The sequence below is a fragment of the Bos grunniens genome, chromosome 6 (assembly GCF_055505025.1).
Source record: "Bos grunniens cultivar Pamir isolate PY7600 chromosome 6, Bosgru_T2T1.0, whole genome shotgun sequence".
Taxonomy (NCBI): domain Eukaryota; kingdom Metazoa; phylum Chordata; class Mammalia; order Artiodactyla; family Bovidae; genus Bos; species Bos grunniens.
Genome location: NC_141170.1, coordinates 59698942 through 59718918, shown reverse-complemented (window position 1 = coordinate 59718918; position 19977 = coordinate 59698942). Strand labels below are relative to the sequence as shown.

Sequence of the window (19977 nt, the reverse complement as noted above, 5' to 3'; positions counted from 1 at the left end):
TTGAGTGTTTTAAATTTCTTTGAAGCGACAAGATTAATATTGGGGACTGAATTAAAGTGATATAGATAAAGTATTCAAAAAGTTTTTTCACACATTGAAATAATTATTTGTAACGTACTGGCACAAATACACATAGCATTGCAACACATACATTATACCATATTTTATTGTGCCATTACCCACATGTATAGTTGGTTCGCCTTAGGACCACTAGGGGGCTCTGCTGGAAGGGCTTTTATAGTTCTTCCGTTTAGGGGAATGTTTCCAGATGATGCTTTAGAATTCTAAACTCTTAAAACTCGGAAGAGATCATCTCATCCAGCTTCCTTGTCTTGCAGAAAAGGAAACCAAGGTTGAAAGAGAGCGAGCTGGTATGGAAGAGGGCTGGAATTTAAAATCCCCTCTTGGTTCCTGCGGCAGTTCAAGAAATTTTTTTTTTGCCATGTGCCTCCACTGAATGACTCATACCCAGGGGCTTATTTTTTTTTACTGCCACAATTTTGGTAATTTTTGCTAAGATGGTGTATTTGTGATATTTTCCTAACAAGATGCTTTACTGATTAGTTAGGTGAAAGAAATGCATGAAATATAAACTTCTAAATAAATAGTATTACAAAATGTTTTCTACTCAAAGCATCCCTTAGTATCAAAACCATATTACTGGCAGCCTTAACAACCACTTTTAAATTGCCTTTAAATTCACTTCCCACTTAAAACATTTACTCTTTACTCATTTATTCATTCAATATTCATTGAGAGCCTACTAGCACCAGCCACTGTTGTAGACTCCAGGCTTACAGAAGTAAAGCTGCCCTTCCTTCCCAAGAAGCATAGGTTTCTTCAGTTTTCCCTATATATTCAGATATCTTAGTTCAGTGGTTTTCATACTGTGGTCTCTGAACCAGCAGCTCGAGCAGCAGCACCTGGGAACTTGCTACAAATGCAAATTAGGCCCACCTTGCACTCTTTGTTTTTTCTTAAGCTCTCCAGGGATCCTGATGTACATTCAAGTTTTAAAGCTATGGTTTTAGTTCCACGGCTTGTTATTAATTATCTAAGTAGGCCAAAGATCAACATCTGGCTTCTAAACCCATCTCAGGCATCTCCACTGAGACCTGGTCTCAATTACAACTGAGATACAACAATGACCATACTTAATGATTTGTTGTACCTGGAAAGATCCTGGGATGACTGAAGTAGTAGAACTGTAACGGCTGCAGGACAAGAACGAACCGCAGTGGCTTTTCAGAACCAATAGAAAATGGGCCAGACCGAGTTCCGGGACAGTGTTTTCCGACACTAGACACAGCCGGATACATTAAGCCCGCGGTCTGGCTGAGTCAGGGCGGCGCTCCAAGCCTAGAGGGGCCGCGTGAACCCATCAGGTTGGACTCGAACCTTCGGTTAGAGGCGAAGGTCTGGAAGCCTCCACCATACCACCTACATTCGTACAGGGGCGGAGGCGCCGGAGACGACCCGTGAGGCCCGGGCAGCCCTGGCCCGCGCGGAAGCCGCACCCTCCTGGCTTCAGACGCCGACGGGGCGGAGCCACGCGGCCGCAGCTCAGGCAGAGACGCGCCGCACAGCGCGGCGCAGGTTCGCGGCTAAGGCGTATGGGGCTACAACGGGAGCGGCTGCGCCGCCCGGCCGGGTCAGCGTCGTGCGCATGCGCGGACCCGGCGCCATTTTGGTGGCCGGGCGCGGAGGTGATTCCACATTGAAGATAGTGCGGCGGTCGGGGTGGCAGTGGCAGCGTTCGTGTGCTCGGGTGTGAATCGCCGGGGGAGGAGGCGGTGGAGGAAGAGGTGGCGGCGGTGGCGGTGGTCGTAGCGGTGGCGGAGGAGGCGGGTACGAATCAGCTGCGGGCGGAGACATGGCCAACATCGCGGTGCAGCGAATCAAGCGGGAGTTCAAGGAGGTGCTGAAGAGCGAGGAGGTCAGAAATGAACTCCCGGACGTCCCCCACATCAGCCCAGGGCGGGAGGGCCCTTCCGGTGGCAATCCCAATATCCCTGGTAACCCCCGGTTGGCCTTCTTTGCGGCCGCCCTTCTGCCTGTGGGGAAGCAGCAGTCTCCCCCTCCTTCCGCCGCCTTTCCCTCCCCTCCCCGGGCCCTGGGATGGACGGTCTCGCGGGCGGGGGTTCTGGGGAGGAATAAGGTTTAGGGGGCAGATGGAGGAAGGGCGCTTAAAGGCGGGTGTGAGCTCTAGAGAGCGCCCCACGGCAGTGGCAACAGCTGGAAGTGTGACTGTAGGGTGGGGAGGTAGCAGGCCAAGCCTGAGAAAACCCGGGAAGTGGGTTGGGGGAAGGGGAAAGGTGGTAACTGGATCCGGAGAGCCGCGCCGCTCAAAGGCCCACACTTTTCAGGGTATTCTGGGTTATAGCCGGTCTGGCGGCCACCCTCCTTTCCTTACGGAAGGAGTGATTGATGAAAGAAGGAGGTTCGGAGTTAACTCCCTCTCGGTTGGGTGTTGGGAGAAATGAGAAGACATAATAGGGTACTAGCTTATTTGAGTGGGCGATAAGGGAATTTTCACCTGAGATAGAAAATTAATTCCTTATTAGACTACTATCTCATTTCCACTTACTCCGACATTCTAGGCCTCTTTTTCGATTGACATCTGAAGCTTTTTGACTAGGTACAGGCACGTTCGGTATATTAGAGACGTTTAAATATTTTTAGCTAGGATTAGGAAAAAATAGTGGAGTGTGTGAGTAGCTTATTTCAAAAAACCTGTTTACAAGTTACAGACGAGAGAGTCTGTCCTAAGACAATGCCTCTGTGACACTACTGTGTTGTGCCATGAAACTTCATTATGATGTCCCCATAGTTAGTTCTTACTTTTGAAAAACTGTCCTACTTAAAAACATGAGATTTCAGATTAATATATTGTTACGTTTCTTTATTAAGTAGGTTTATTCCAACATATATCTGAAATGATTAAAATTTTTTTTTTTTTGTCTCAAGCTACTCTTGAGTCCTGTAGAAATTTTAGATACGCTGATATTGGCCACATTTGTTAATGTATTTTAAATGTTTGGGTAATTTGACTCAAAATTATGAAAGTATAGTACAGTTTTTCACACCCAAAATCAACAGGAATGCTAGGTTGTTTTTCTCCTTGGACTCAACAAAGATTAAAAATACTGAATGGTTATTTTCAAGATGTCAAATATCATTATCGAATATATTATTGCTATTTGTGTTTTTCTCTTACGTTGGTACTTTAATGATCTCAATGATTCGTGAAATTCAGCATTCTAAACATGTGATGAGTTATTGACAAGTCTGATAGCAAGCACTTGAACTTTATTTGTGCCACTGAATCTGAAGTGACTGTGTGTCTTTACAGTTAGACGTGGAAAAGATTCTTTAAAATTATTTAAAAATGCCAAATCCTAGCAGGTTTATTGAATATAATAGTATATAAGTAATGATCGGTTTTACAGAGCATGTGTATGAACTCTGACCTCTGTATTTGTTCAAGTGCCAAAACTCTGAATGGAAGGATGACTTTGTGTTTTTGTGGTACAGTGCAGAAAAAGAATCATAAATACCTGCACTGTGATATATAGTGAGACAGTGATTCTAAATTTTTCTTTAGTAAGAAAATATTTTCCAGGATACTTGACGTATATCTTCCTAATGAAAGTTTGCAGCTAATATTATTGCCAGTAGCCTAGAACATTCCTTCTGTAATACGTTTGTACAAGCCTGAAACTTAATATAAGACTTTAATGCTTTATTTTCTATTACTTAAAAGTGGTCACTGCTCTCATAATTCGTATAGTCTCTGCATTATGTGAGGTGACTTTTCACCATGATATTCTTAGTACTTGAAGTTTAAAAGAAATCTTGTATTGCCCTAGTAATGCATATTGTTAAAATAATACAGCTTTTTATATATAAGCAATGATGAAACCTTGTTTCAAGTAAGTGACGTGGTGTTTCAGAGGAAGAAAACAAAATCCAAACAGGAAAATTATTTTTTTATCTGGAATGAAACTTCTTCCAGAAAGAACATTTAGGAAAGGATCAGATAATTTAATATTGGAATATATAACCAATAAATAGCTTTATTTTCACCAATATATTTTATTTCATTGATACTTAAGTCCAATTCTATAGGTGGATTATGTTGATTATTTTCAGTACATTGAAATACAGTCCACATGTTTCCTTTTTATGTATGTAAATGCAGTATTTGAGTGGCTGGTATGTAATAAGTATTTCCTCATGTTTTCTATGTAAATTTTCATTTTACCAAAGTTTATTTCACATTTTTGTGTTTACTAAGAATCTTGATTGATTTTAAGGATTTTCCCTCCCCCTTTTTAAGTGTCTTTGTAAAGATAGCTTACATCTGGCCTAAGAAGTTGTAAATGGCCACTGTTGGAGTGTGTTGTTAATTAAAATACAGCCTCAAGATAAATGTGAAAAGTAGAGGGTAGAATCAGAACAGTGAGAGGAGGCCACCATTAGTGTCAGAAGTAGGGGAGTATGTGTATTTGTATAGGTGAAAGGATTAATGAGAACTTGGTAACATTGTTTCTCTGTAGGAGAATTGGGTGTCTGGGGCCACAGGCATCAAAAGAGTCCTTTTGAATTTTGAGTCTGCTAATATGTTATTTACTAAAAATAAATAAACCATGTAGGCCTTTTTTCCATGAGACTGTGTTTGGAAATCTGTCACTTGTCTGAGATATTAATTTACTTAAATCTGTGTAAGTTTAAGTAATATTTCAAAGTTGCAAGGAATAGAAAATTGATTTAAGGTACACTTAATAGGTGTTTTTTTTTTTTTATTGACTTACGTAAGTGAATTGTAGCTTATGAGGACAGAGTAAAGCTATAATCTGTACTCATAGGTTATATTATTTATTATAAATTGTTACTGGTATTAACAACCACCATTTGTAAAGGAACTAGCAGCTCTATTTGTTTATATATATTACTGCTAATTCTCAAGAACAGGTTGTTGAATTAGATTTTTTATTTCTTAGATGAGAAAATTGAGATTCAGAGAAGTTAAATTATTTGTCTGCAAACATACACCTTTGGGATTTAGATCTAAGTTTGCTTGTGTTTATATTATACCATGCTGTCCTGACTTGTCAAGTGTAGGCATACTTTTAATTATTTAAAAATAATTGAACCTGGTTTGTATTACTGATTAAAAGATTTAAATGAAGCCTAATTTAATTGTTTAAACATTAAGCATTACCTGTAATTAAAGGTTTGCTTGCATTTCAGTATGCAAAATATTTTTAAATTTGAAGTTTACTGAAGTAAAATGCCCGTAAATCAGTCCACATACCCTTGTTTGTTCTCGTCCTGTATGGTACCTGTAGTTTTTTTTCATATTGTAACTGCACTTTGCTAACATTTTCTAGGATTCTCATAGGGAATATTTAAATATGTGGCATTAACAAATTGGTTTCATGAAAACTACTCTTGTATAAATTTCCCTTGAGTATTTAAATGGATTTTTGTACCTGTTGTCATTTTAAATTTTATATATTTGACTATTCTGTATAGAACTAGTTACAGATCTTTAAAGGGAAGTCTTTTAATTTCTGTTGACCATGGTGTCTCAACCTTGGCACTGTTGACATGTGGGGCAGGTAATGGCTTTGTTGTGGGTGGTTCTCCTGTGCATTGTAGGATGTTCAGCACCATCGCTGACTAAGAGCACTAGATGCCAATAGCACAGGCAGTCTTCCTCCCACCTCCCTACCATTTCCCTGCCATTGTGTCAACTAAAAATGTCTCCGTACTTTGTCAGACGTTGAGAACCACTGCTGTAGACAGAACTCTTTAGAAGAACATTTAAGACTGTTAACTATATAGAGTTTGTAGTATAATTTATCTAAAAGATGAATGGACAGTAACTGTACCAAAAAATTGATTATAGCATGACTACTACTAGCTTTGAGTGTTCTGTTTTGTTTTTAAGACTTTGCCCCTGGTTTATCAATTATTATCTTTTTCTTTTTAAGTTTTTCCTTTCTAGTTTAAAGACAAAGGTGAAATTTCCTGCTATAAACTAATGTAACTAGAATTTGAACAATTTTTTACGAGTAGAAAAGCGATTTGTTTTTACAGCTATGTAAGTTTTTAGTTCAGTGTAGCTTAGCCTTATGAGTGTGTTATTGACTCTGGGTGTGTTATTGACTGAGTTAAAAAAATTAAAAGCCTTTCCAAGTAGTGCTCTTGGGGTGCATTTCTTTTTTTAATTTTTTAAAGGCTTTGATCTATCCATCAGTCATCTGGGATTCCTTTGCAGATCATCCCTTTGTAAAGAATGTGTTTTCTTATTTCTTAGTAAATATGTTATCAGCATTTATTGAGGATATTTGCAAACAGCCCTGAAAGACTTACCTGGTTGGAGACAGATAAAAATGATAGATGGAGAGAAGCAGAGCTGTGGGAATTCTGAGGGTGTGTGTATGTAGGAAGAGAGGTTGTTGAGCTCGGTTCCAAAGGAAAGTGAAGACTGAATTTCAGGAGACAGTCTTAAAAGAATTACAAGAATACTGTATAATTTATAAGTAAATGATCTCTTCTGTAGACTCCTGAATTGGAATTAGGGAGCAGGAGTTGTGGACAAAATTAAGCTAGAAACATTTATATATTAATAACAGAAAGGTTGCACAGCTCTAATATACACAAACATAGTTGTGGAGTTAGAACACATAAGTTATCTTTGGGGGAAAACCACCTTTTTCAGATCAAAATAATAAAAGGTAATATACAAAGCACATATGATAAAAGTGTGACCAACACCCAAAACAAACAGAATGTTAACATTACCAGCATCATCAGAATCCCCACACCCACCCCTTTCCAGTCAATTTCCTGATTTTTAAAAACACAGGTTAGCTTTGGATATGTTTGAGTAAAAGGATAGACATAAGAGCATATACTATATGATTTAATTTTAAATATTTTTCAAAAGCTGTCTTTCAAAGTCTTTGTTTAGAAAATGCATCAACAGTGTCTAGAGAATGTGTTAAAATGCATTGAATGTTTTAGTTGAAAGAGACGTTAGATCTAGGTGAAAAACCTCATCTATAAGTTCAGGAAACTGAAGCTTAGAGAGATTGATTGTTGCTCAGTGACACAAAGATCTGGTTAATGGTGAACTTCACCTGGGTTGTGTGTTTTTTTTTTTAAGATTTTTGTTTTTTTGGTTGTGAGTCTTCATTACTCAATGTGGGCTTTCTCTAGTTGTAGTGAGCGGGGGCTACTCTTCCTTGTGGGGCCCAGGCTTCTCATTGCAGTGGCTTGTCTTGTTGAGGAGCACAGATTCTGGGCACACAGGCTTCAGTAGTTGCGGCACATGGGCACATTGCCCCGTAGCATGTGGGATCTTCCCCGACTAGGGATCGAACCTGTGTACCCTACATCAGCAGGCAGATACTTAACCACTGTGCCACCAGGGAAGCCCCCTCGTCCAGGTTTTTTGCACACCAGTTTACTCCAGCTGTTATATACGGTTGCTTTATGAGATGATATTTTTCATAAACAATACTATAAAAGTTGAATGCTAATAAAATGATGTATCATTACAACAATGTATGACATGTCATTCAATGTTGAGAATTGCATTAATCTTTAAATATGTTCTGCTTTTCTATCTTGGTGTGAGAAAAGTTTGCCAGGAGGCAGAGATACTTATTTCCCAAGCATAATGTAGTACGTTTAGCTTAGTGATTAAGAGTGTGGGCATTGGAATTTCAGTCCTGGCTTTTCAGCTTAATACCTACAGCACTGACTATTTCAGTTTTCTTCTCTGAAAATAGGAGATCAAGAGAGTCTTTTCAGTGCTTAGAGCAGTGCTAGGAATATTCAGTAAGTGGATACTTGTAAAGATGTCTGAATTAATTATATTCTGCTTTCATATTCTGCTTATTGTTGTCCTTGGATCATAAAAGTTTCCTTCAATGGTTCAGTGATAGCTCTATGTGAATGTGACTCCAGAAAAGGCTTAAGATGATGACTTAAGTATTGATACTTCTGATAATGTTTCTTTGTGTGTAAATAACCTATGGGGACTGGTGGCCAAGGGGAATACAAAAGTATAATTGGACTTAGTTCTGAAAATGGTTAGTCTTTCTTAAGGAGACAGTGGGATTATTTTGGATTTCTTCACATGACTCTGGTCTCCTTTAACTGGACCATGGAATCCAGATTCTAATCCTCTGGTGTGTAATTTTGAATTCCTTTGTAAAATCCCTATTTTAAAATTGGGTCTTGGAAGCTAGAAAGTGGTAGTCACATACATCTGACATCAATGGTAAGTTCTGCTACATAATCTGAAAAGGTGAGGCAAGTTCATTTCATTCAAAACCCTCGCCATTTCCCTCCATTTAGTTCTTTTCTTTTACTGCAAATTTAAAATAATAACTACCTATAGTTGAATGCCTACTATCTGGTATTTTATATCTATGACAGCCTTATGAGATGGGTTGCTTCTATTACAGATTAGAAAGTTGTAGCTCTGAAGAAATTAACTTTCCACAGTGTCAAGTAACTTGGTGGTGGTTCAGTTGCTAAGAGGTGTCCAACTCTTTCTGACCCCGTGGACTGCAGCGCTCCAGGTTTTTTGTCCGAGCAGGGATTTAAAACCAGGTCTCTGACTCCATTTAACTTATTATGATGGAAAGAATAATCATATGCTGCTTGCTTCCAATCCATTATTTCTAAAGATGCTTTTAAAAATTACATTTTATTTTAGACTTAGAAGTTTAGAAATAATATATGAACTTTTATATCCATGGTCCAGATTTAATAGATCTTAATCCTCATACTGGCTTTAGCCTCTCCTCAACCCCCCAAGAAATAAAACCTCCAGAGGAAGCTCACTTTCCAACCTTTTCTCTATTCTGTACTCTCCTTCTTGGAAGTAACCATTATGCTGAAGTTGAGTATATCCCTCCCATACATATTTTTTTACTGCTGATAAACATAGTATTTTTTGAGTGTAAGGTCACTTTTTAGTGTTTTAAAAATTTTTAGAAGAACTTCACAGATGGTTATAATATTCTGCATCTCCTGCAACTTTTCTTTTCAGTGTTGTTTTTTAAGGTTTATCTGTGACAACGCATATATTGCTCAAGTTCTTCAATTTTAAACTGCAGTTGACCAACATGAGTTTGAACTTCATGAATCTACTTATATGTGGATTTTTTTCAGTAGTAAATACTGCAGTCCACAATGATTCAGTGTTGGTTGAATGTGTAGATGCGGAGAAACTGTATATGGAGGGCCATCTATAAGTTATACTTCGATTTTTGTCTGAGCAGAGGTTTGGCATCCCTAACCCCCTTGTTTAAAGGTCAACTGTATAGATTACTTCTCCTGTTGATGGCATATAGTTATAAAAAAGACACATTGAACATTATTATAAATGTTTTCTTGGGTATTTTTTAGGAGGTAGATTTGCAGGATCTGAGTGTATTTGCATCTTCTGCATGATTGGATATGCATTATTGTTCTCCCAATGATTGTATCAATTTACACTCGCTGTAGAAATCTGTAAGAATTCTAGTGACGTGACATCTGCAAAATTTAGATTTTTGTCAGTCTGATGGATATGAAATGGTAGCTTATTTTAATTTTTCTTTGTCAATAGAGATATTAAGCATATTTTTGTGTCTATTGGCTGTGGGCTTTCTTTTGTAAATTTAGTGTTTCCATTATTTACCCATTTTTAAGAATTTTTGTGGTTTGTATTTTTCTTACTGATTTGTAAGAATTCTTTATAATTTTGTCTAATTCTATTATGTGGCTTAATTTTTTAAATGCTTTGAAAAGCATTTTTTACTTTTTTAAATGCTCTTTTTAAAAATTGTGTTAACTCATATAAAACTTTACACCTTGTGTATTTTTAAGCAGACAATTTCAGTGGTGTTAAGTACATTCACATTGTTGTACAATCAATACCACCATCCATCTCCAAGACTCCGCATTTTGTAAAATTGAAACTGTACCCATTAAACACTTAACTCCTTACTTCTCCCATGCCCAGCTCCTGTAGTCAGCACTCTGCTTTTTGTCTCTGTGAGTTTGATTACTGTATTATACGTTGTTTGTTTTACTGGCTTATTTCACTTAACGTTATCACATCTTTGATCTTACTGAGTTTACCTTTAAAGTAGTCAAATTTGTCTGCCTTTTCCTGTGTGGTGTGCTTTTTTTTTGTATTGGATTGGCTAAAAAGTTCTTTCGAGTTTTCCCATAGCATCTTTTGGAAAAACTTGAAGGAACATTTTGGCCAACCCAATATTTTGTTTAAGGAATATTTTCCTACTCTGGTTATCAGAAAGATACTCTCATGTATTTGGTTCTTAAAAGTGAATTCATTCTTTTTTGTTTTTGGTTGTGCTGGGTCTTCCTTCATGGGCACGGGCTCTCTCTCGTTGTGATGAGCAGGGGCTGCGCTTCCTTATGGTGCTTGGGGTTCTCACTGTGGTGGTGTCTTGTCGCGGAGCACAAGTTCTAGGGCGTGTAGGTTTTAGTAGTTGCTGCGTGCAGGTTCTTTGGTTGTGGCTTGTGGGCTCTAGAGCCTGTGCGTTGTGCACAGGCTTTAGTTGCCTGCAGCATGTGGAGTCTTTCGGACCAGGGATTGAACCCGAGTCTCTGCATTGGCAGGTGGATTCTTATGCTCTGTACCATTAGCGAAGTCCTAGTTCATTCTTTAACTTCTGTACTCAGGCTTCTTCAGTTTCTTGTCATACTGAAATTACTTTTTCAGGCATTACTAACATCTTCTAAATTGTTAAATGCATATGCCTTTCTTCAGCATTTCCATTTCTGTCTTAGAGCTTTCCGCTTTCAGTTGCTCTGATGCTAAATTTTGGTTTTTCTTTAACTTCTGTTATTACCCTTTATAAGTCTGATTTCATCTCTTATCCTCCGTAATCTCCTGAATCTTTGTTTCCTCTTTTGTGTTCTTTTTGTCAGTTGTCTTAGATCAGGCTTTCTTAGATAAACTCTTTATATTAAGATAGTTTGCTAATTTACATTTAGTTCTCTGCCTTTAGTCTGTCCCAACTTTTAATTCAACCCCCCTGGTGCCGTGCTACTGGGTTATTTATTTATTTTTAAAAAATATATTTTAGTCCCTCCCTTGAGGCATGTGGAATCTTAGTTCCCTGACCACAGATCAAACCTGTGCCCCTTTGCATTGGAAACATGGAGGATAAACCTCTGGACCACTGGGGAGGTCCCTGGATTTAATTTTTAAAACATGATCTTGTCATTTTCTTTTAGATTGTCTACCCCTTATTGTGTGAAGTCACAACCTTTTCATTTCTAGCCTACCTTTCCTGACCTGCTTCCTGTCAAGTCTCAACTCAGCTACATGCCTAAACATACCTCAGACCCTCACTCTCCCTCCAGCCTTTAGCTAACAAAATTAATTGCTTGCTGTTGAGTTGTTTTGTCTGCATGGAATAAGCCGTTATCTTCTTACTTTCGAAAAACTCATTCTAAAATGCCATTCCTAATAAGCTTTTCTTGAACGCAGATTACCTCTTTTTTGTAGTTATCACTTTGTCAGGATCTTTTTATTTTTTTTTCTTTAAAATGTCAAGCTTTATTAAAGTATAATTTACATATAAAGTACAATTGGGTTAGGTTTTTTTGACAAATGCAGTGGAGACATCACCACAGTGTAGATAAAACATTTTTTTCACTCCAAAAACTTCAGGCCCCTCTGCTGTCAGTCTCCTTCCCCAACACACCCGGAAGGTAATTTATCTACCGGGTACAGTGAGTTCTGCTGCTGCTGCTAAGTCGCTTCAGTCGTGTCCAACTCTGTGTGACCCCATAGACGGCAGCCCACCAGGCTCCCCCGTCCCTGGGATTCTCAAGGCAAGAACACTGGAGTGGGTTGCCATTTCCTTCTCCATGTCAGGATCTTTTTAGAGCAGTTACTGTATTGTTAATGATTATATGTATGTCTTTCTGCTCCTGCTAGATCATTGAGCTCTTTGAGGGTTTTATATTTTTCTCTTCAGCATCCAGCATGGTGCCTGAATTGTAGTAAGCTTAGTAACATTTAAAGTATGCCCCAAATCTTCAAAAGGTGTCTAATCTTTTAGAGCTGTTGCTTAAAGTGCTCTTTACCTAGGTTTAGAACGGATTTGTTTACTCTGTTCATTATTTTTAGCCTTTGTGTGATTATGAATTTTTCTAGTAATTACAAATGCAGGGCTAGCTAGCATGTGTGGTATTTTCTCTCAAGTGACCGTGTGATGCTTTACTTTCAAGTTTTGTTGTTTTATGTGAACCATCCTGTTTGGGATTGGTGTACTTAATTGTGGGTTGTCTGAGACTGGTGATTTTCAGCAGTGATATAAAATATTTTGTGCTTCATTTTTCTTAAATTTTTCAGTTCATTCATCATCAGTAGTTCAGTTCAGTTCATTTGCTCAGTCGTGTCCGAGTCTTTGCGGCCCCATGAATTGCAGCACGCCAGGCCTCCCTGTCCATCACCAACTCCCGGAGTTCACTCAGACTCATGTCCATCGAGTCGGTGATGCCATCCAGCCATCTCATCCTCTGTCGTCCCCTTCTCCTCCTGCCCCCAATCCCTCCCAGCATCACAGTCTTTTCCAGTGAGTCAACTCTTCGCATGAGGTAGCCAAAGTACTGGAGTTTCAGCTTTAGCGTCAGTCCTTCCATTGAACACCCAGGACTGATCTCCTTCAGAATGGACTGGTTGGATCTCCTTGCAGTCCAAGGGACTCTCAAGAGTCTTCTCCAACACCACAGTTCAAAAGCATCAATTCTTCGGCGCTCAGCCTTCTTCACAGTCCAAGTCTCACACCCATACATGAGCACTGGAAAAACCATAGCCTTGACTAGACGGACCTTTGTTGGCAAAGTAGTGTCTCTGCTTTTGAATATGCTATCTAGGTTGGTCATAACTTTCCTTCCAAGGAGTAAGCGTCTTATAATTTCATGGCTGCAGTCAACACCTGCAGTGGTTTTGGAGTAGTTCCTTTATTTTTAAAATGTGTGTGTGTGTATAGTATACTACAGTTTATGCATTGGATATTTGGTTTGTTTCCAGTTTCTTGCTGTTGTGTATGTGCAAGAGTTTAGGGTATATGGGTATTTGGATGAAATTTTAAGTGGGTATGTCAGACTTTTTAAAAAATATATCTTGGCTTGGTCATATTTTGATTATATCCTTAGGTGTTTACTTAAGTGCTTTGTCTCCATCTGCCCGATGAAACTGAGTGTGAGTCATTGAGGACAGAGACCTATCGTCCTGATTTTCTATTCTCCATTGCTTAACACATTGCCTGGTAAGCAAGAGGCATTTGTTTTCCTGAATGAGTTTAAGGGTTTCTTAAGGTCCAGGAAGCTAATCCCAAGCCCTACGAAAGTAATACCTTTCATCCTACTTCTGGTACTGCTGCTGCTGCTGCTGCTGCTAAGTCTCTTCAGTCGTGTCCGACTCTGTGCGACACCATAGACGGCAGCCCACTAGGCTCCTCTGTCCCTGGGATTCTCCAAGCAAGAATATTGGAGTGGGTTGCCATTTCCTTCTCCAATGCATGAAAGTGAAAAGTGAAGTGAAAAGGCTCAGTGGTGCCCGACTCTTAGCGACCCCATTGACTGCAGCCTTCCAGGCTCCTTCGTCCATGGGACTTTCCAGGCAAGAGTACTGGAGTGGGTTGCCGTTGCCTTCTCCGAAACTTTTGGTACTAGGAAGAGTTGAATATGCTGATAAAGATGGCCTCCAGTGAAGTTGAGTTTCTTTTGATAATGTAGTTAGGTTCTGAGTTGGGGTAATATCAGGTCTAAGTCTAAAACTTAGAAATAAGATAGTGGGAAGGGAATCTTTTCTGCTTTTTTTTTTTTTGTAGTTCTCCTTTCATGATCTCAGGGGGCATCTATTTAGTATTATATATGACATCATCTGTACTTAAATTGTTTAAGCTTTTTTTGGTGCGCTTCATGGCACACAGAACTTCCCTGACCAGGGATCAAACCTGTGTCCCCTGCAGTGGAAGCAGAGCATCTTAACCATTGGACCACTGGGGAAGTCTGATGGTTTAAACTCTTTAGTAATTCTACATTTTCTTCATTTATTCAACAAATATTTATTAAAAGCCACCTCTGTTTGTTAATAAGATAGACATGGTCCATGCCCTTATGGAGTAAATTATGGCCCAGTAAGATAGTAAAACATTGAAAAGGTAGTTGTGTGTGCTTGTTGAGTTTAAGGAGAACTGTGAGGATGAGGTAACCTAAACTCAGGGAAAGAGTTTCTTGGAGATAACCCTTAAACTACTTGGGAAGATAAATTAAAATTTACTAACTTAGTCATACATTAGGATGATCAACTCTTACATGCACATAGAAAGCTAATAGTCATTATATAGTGAAGAATGTAAACAATATAATTGCTTTTCTCTTTTAAATAAATAGTCAAATTCTGTGAATGTAAAAGTAACAAACATTAAACTTTGATAAATATGGGGAACCATATTCAAGTAAAAATAATCTGTAATTTCACTCCTAGAGATAATTCTTTTTTTTAAAGCAAAATTTGTTTTGTTTATGAAATATTTCATATATACAGAAATACATCTTAATTTTGATATTCCTTTCATTTTATCTGTATGTACATATGTATGCGTATTTTGAATTTGTTGTTGGGAGAAGCTTTGAATACAGTTCCCATGGGACTTTAAACCAAAATCTGTAATTTTTAAAATTATTTGAAGCTGTTTTTCCCTATGAGACTCCAAGCTTCTCACAGGTAGGCATCATGTCTCATCCATCTTTGTATTATTAGTACCAAGAGCTCTTTAAAAGATACTTGAGGGCTCCCTCTATGCTAGGCATCATGATATGTGTTGGGGATATAGCAATGAATGGGGCAAGGGAAGACAGACAAGTAAGTAATAAATGCAGTGCAGAGTAGTATAATAATATTGTACAGCTATAATAATAATATTGATGAAAATAAAATTGATAAAATAATATTGATGAAATTAATTAGTTGGCTTTGATTGGGGGTTCAGAAAAGGCCTCTCCTAGAATTGTAAACTTAAATTGAGATCTGAATGATAACAGCATGTCTCTAGGGGAAGAACAGTCCGAATCAGAGGAAACTGTTAAAAGTCTCTAAAGTTGGGAATGAATTTGCAATGTCTCAGCAGCCAAAAAGGTTTAGACTGAGTATTGTGGGTAAAGGTGGAGAATGGTGTAAGATGAATTTGGAGATGTAGGCAGGAGCCAGATCACATACAACTTTATAAGCCCAAAGTAAGGAGTTTGGATTTTAAGTGACTCTGAAAGCCGTTTGAGGATTTAAAGCAACAGACAGAATTTGTGTCTTTTTAAAGATCAGTTTGACTGCTGTGGAGAATGAATTGACACTGAAGATGTGAGGAAAGGTTTAGTATTTAAAGGTTGAGTTTTGCTGGATATAACAAAAGAAACAGTAGTGATTTAAATAAATAGGAGTGGGGAAAGCACACTGGAGGTTGAGGAAGATGAGAACTTTGTTTTGTTCTTGTTAGGTTTCAAGGCTAGAAAGTAACAAGCAGTTGATTATGTGAATCTGGAGGTTAGAGCTGAAGAAAGATCAGGGCATCATAGGTATAGAGATGGTGTAGTTTAAAACTTAGGCTGGATGACTTAACTCTAGTAGGAGAATTTGATTAGAAAGGGAGGGGTCTAGGACAAAGTCTGAACTTGTCTTGGGTCCCTGGCATATGTTGAATTGATGAGAACCTACAAAGGAGAGTGTGATGTCATTGAGGCTAAGAGAAGACCGAATTCCAAGAATAGACTGATCAACTTTGTAATGCTGCTGAATAGGGGAAATGACCGTTGAGTTTGCAACGTGATTGTTGGTGACCTTGACTGGAATATTTTCATTGGAACGATGTGCATGTCTCACCGGAGTGGATTGTGAGAGGAATGAGATGAGGAACTAATTGGCAACCATAGATGGTCAGGTTTTTAAAGGAGTTTTGCTTTGATAGGAAAGGAGAGAAGATAGGGAGCTGGAGAAGACCATGACTTCAGAGATCTTTAAAACAATTTTCTATTAGCTTATCAGAGTATGTTTGTATATTAATGAATGGGAGAAATTGATTATGCTAGAGAGAGGAGGAGTAATTGAGGGTGCAAAGTCCTGGAGAAGAACAGGGAGCGGTGTTCCAAATATAAGTGGAAGGATTAATCTTTAATATAAGCAGAGATACTTAGGACAGTGTTAAGTTTCCACTTGGGATTTGTGTTTTTCACTTGAACAGGAGACTTATTAATGCTGGTTGTTCCTTGCCCCTCCCCAACAAAGCTGCTAGGGGTAGATGCAAGGAGTTTTTTGTGTGTTTTAGTTTATTGGGGGAATGAGTTTAATTAGCATTGGGACTTTGCCATATGAGTACACTAAAGGAAGGAAAGTATCGTTTGTCAAGAGTATTTGCAAAGGATTGATTATAATGAATGTCCAAGGAATCAAAACTGGTTAAGGAGGGAAGTGAGGACAGTAAAGATGATTGATAATGAGGGAGAGTGGTTCTGTTTTGATGAAGTGAGCTAATAGCTGGGTTTGAAGTATCAAAGTGAATTTATTTAATCTACAGAAGTTGGGAATCTGAGGAACTTAAAATGAGTTTTGGAGAAGGTGCAGGTTTAGGTGATGGCAAACGCAAATAGATGGGGAAACAGTGACTGATTTTATTTTTGGGGGCTCAAAAATCACTGCAGATGGTGATTGCAGCCATGAAATTAAAAGATGCTTACTCCTTGGAAGGAAAGTTATGACCAACCTAGATAGCATATTAAAAAACAGAGACATTACTTTGTCAACAAAGGTCCGTCTAGTCAAGGCTATGGTTTTTTCATTGGTCATGTATGGATGTGAAAGTTGGACTGTGAAGAAAGCTGAGCACTGAAAAATTGATGCTTTTGAACTATGGTGTTGGAGAGTCCCTTGGACTTCAAGGAGATCCAGCCAGTCCATCTTAAAGGAGATCAGTCCTGGGTGTTCATTGGAAGGACTGCTGTTGAAGCTGAAACTCCCAGTACTTTGGTCACCTGATGCGAAGAGCTGACTCATTTGAAAAGACCCTGTTGTTGGGAAAGATTGAGGGCAGGAGGAGAAGGGGATGACAGAGGATGAGGTGGTTGGATGGCATCACTGACTCAATGGACATGAGTTTGGGTAGGCTCTGGGAGTTGGTGATGGACAGGGAGGCCTGGTGTGCTGCGGTTCATGGGGTCACAAAGAGTCGGACACGACTGAGCAACTGAACTGAAATGCAAAAAAGGCCAAATGTCTGTCTGAGGAGGTATTACAAAGAGCTAAGGAAAAAAAGAAGAGAAGTGAAAGGCAAAAAGAAAATGAAAAAGAGAAAAGGAAAGATATAACCATCTGAATGCAGAGTTCCAAAGGAAAGCAAGGAGAGATGAGAGCCTTCTTCAGTGATCATTGCAAAGAAATTGAGGAAAACAATAGAATGGGAAAGACTAGAGATCTCTTCAAGAAAATTAGAGATACCAAGGGAACACTTCATGCAAAGATGGGCACAACAAAGGGTAGAAACAGTATGGACCTAACTGAAGCAGAAGATATTAAGAAGAGGTGACAAAAAGGCACAGAAGAACTATACAAAAAAGATACTAATGACCCAGATAGCCATGATAGTGTGATCACTCACCTAGAGCCAGTGTGAAGTCAAGTGGGCCTTAGGAAGCATTGCTATGAACAAAGCTAGTGGAGGTGATGGAATTCCAGCTGAGCTATTTCAAATCCTAAAAGATGGATGCTGTTAAAATGCTGCACTCAATATGATAGGAAATTTGGACAACTCAGCAGTGGCCACAGAACTGGAAAAGGTCAGTTTTCATTCCAGTCCCAAAGAAAGGCAATGCCAAAGAATGTTCAAACTACCGCACAATTGCACTCATTTCACATGCTAGCAAGTTCAGTTGCTCAGTCGTGTCCAACTTCAAAGTAGTGCTCAAAATTCTCCAAGCCAGGCTTTAACAGTATGTGAACCAAGAACGTCTAGATGTTCAAGCTGGATTTAGAAAAGGCAGAGGAACCAGAGGTGAAATTGGCAACAGCCGTTGGATCATAGAAAAAGCAAGAGAATTACAGAAAAACAACTACTGCTGCTTCATTGACTACGCTAAAGCCTTTGACTGTGTGGATCACAACAAACTGTGGGAAATTCTTAAAGAGATGGGAATACCAGACCACCTTACTTGCCTCTTGAGAAACCTGTATGCAGGTCAAGAAGCAACAGTTGGGAACCAGACATGTAACAATGGACTGGTTCAAAATTGGCAAAGGAGTACATCAAGGCTGTATATTTGTCACCCTGCTTATTTAACTTCTATGCAGAGTACATCGTGAGAAATGCTGTGCTGGATGAAGCAGAAGCTGGAATCAGGATTGCTGGGGGAAATATCAATAACCTCACATATGCAGATGACACCACCCTTACGACAGAAAGTGAAGAGGAACTAAATAGCCTCTTGATGAAGGTGAAAGAGGAGAGTGAAAAAGTTGGCTTAAAACTCAGCATTCAAAAAATGAAGATCATGACATCTGGTCCTGTCACTTCATGGCAAATAGATGGGGAAACAATGGAAACAGTGACAGACTTTGTTTTCTTGGGTTCCAAAATCACTGCAGATGGTGACTGCAACTACGAAATTAAGACACTTGCTCCTTGAAAGAAAAGCTATGACAAACCTAGAGAGTGTTAAAAAGCAGAGACATTGCCGACAAAGGTCTGTCTAGTCAAAGCTATGGTTTTTCCTGTAGTCATGTATGGATGTGAGAGTTGGACCATAAAGAAGGCTGAACATAAAGAATTGATGGTTTTAAACTGTGGTGTTGGAGAAGATTTTTGAGAGTCCCTGGGACTACAAGGAGATCATACTGGTCAGTCCTAAATCAATCCTGAACATTCTTTGGAAGGACTGATGCTGAAGCTGAAACTGCAATACTTTGGCCACCTTATGCAAAGAACCGACTTAAAGACTCTGATGCTGGGAAAGATTGAAGGTAAAGGCGATGACAGAGGATGAGATAGTTGGATGGCTGAACAACAACAAAATGAAGGGTATGATTATGTGGAGATAAGAACTTACAGTCTTGGAGAAGGAAATGGCAACCCACTCCAGTGTTCTTGCCTGGAGAATCCCAGGGACGGGGGAGCCTGGTGGGCTGCCGTCTATGGGGTCGCACAGAGTCGGACACTGAAGCGACTTAGCAGTAGCAGCAGCCAAGTAATGTCTCTGCTTTTTAATATGCTGTCTAGGTTGGTCATAGCTTTTCTTCCTGAGAGCAAATGTTTAATTTCATGGCTGCAGTCACCATCTGCAGTGATTTTGGAGCCCAAGTCTGTTACTGTTTCTGTTGTTTCCCCATCTATTTGCCATGAAGTGATGGGACCAACTGCCATGATCTTAGTTTTTTGAATGTTGAGTTTTAAGCCAGCTTTTTCACTCTCCTCTTTTATCAAGAGGCTGTTTAGTTTTTCACTTTCTGCCATAAATGTGGTGTCATCTGCATGTCTGAGGTTATTGATATTTCTCCTGGCAGTCTTGATTCCAGCTTGTGCTTCATCCAGCCCAGCATTTTGCTTGATGTACTCTGAATATAAGTTAAATAAGCAGGGTGACAATAAATGGTTGTTTTACAAACTTATGTTCAAAAGAAAAAAAAAAAAAAAGAACTTACAGTGTATCAGTATTTGGAACCCACTCAGTCCTAATCCTGTCTCCTTGCTCTTCTGTGAGAATCGAGAAGAAATGTACAAAGATGACAAAGTAGGCAGCAGTATCTTTTAACTATAGATAGCTGTTGATATTAACATCCTTCTGTTTTTTAATCAAATCAGAATCTTAATATTTTTTTTTTCCTGTTAATACATTTGTGTTTTTTCTTTGGTACATTAAGTATTCTTTTTAAGTATTTAG

General features: G+C 38.9%; 2 protein-coding genes across 5 annotated transcripts in view; one reads left to right on the top strand and one right to left on the bottom strand.

Annotated features, from left to right (window-relative positions):
- SMIM14 (small integral membrane protein 14) overlaps positions 1 to 1558 on the bottom strand; it is a 143593-nt gene extending 142035 nt beyond the window's left edge. The window contains exon 1 of the mRNA XM_086406096.1: positions 1172 to 1558. Coding sequence (XP_086262222.1) covers positions 1172 to 1319 — 148 coding nt within the window. The 5' untranslated portion in view covers positions 1320 to 1558. The remainder of the gene's footprint in view (positions 1 to 1171) is intronic.
- A 110-nt stretch (positions 1559 to 1668) lies between these two features.
- Positions 1669 to 19977, top strand: part of UBE2K (ubiquitin conjugating enzyme E2 K) — a 75307-nt gene continuing 56998 nt past the window's right edge. For 3 of the 4 annotated variants that reach the window (XM_086406091.1, XM_086406094.1, XM_086406090.1), the window contains exon 1: positions 1669 to 1936. In XM_086406091.1, coding sequence (XP_086262217.1) covers positions 1874 to 1936 — 63 coding nt within the window. In that variant the 5' untranslated portion in view covers positions 1669 to 1873. The remainder of the gene's footprint in view (positions 1937 to 19977) is intronic. The other variant, XM_086406093.1, reaches the window with a different exon arrangement.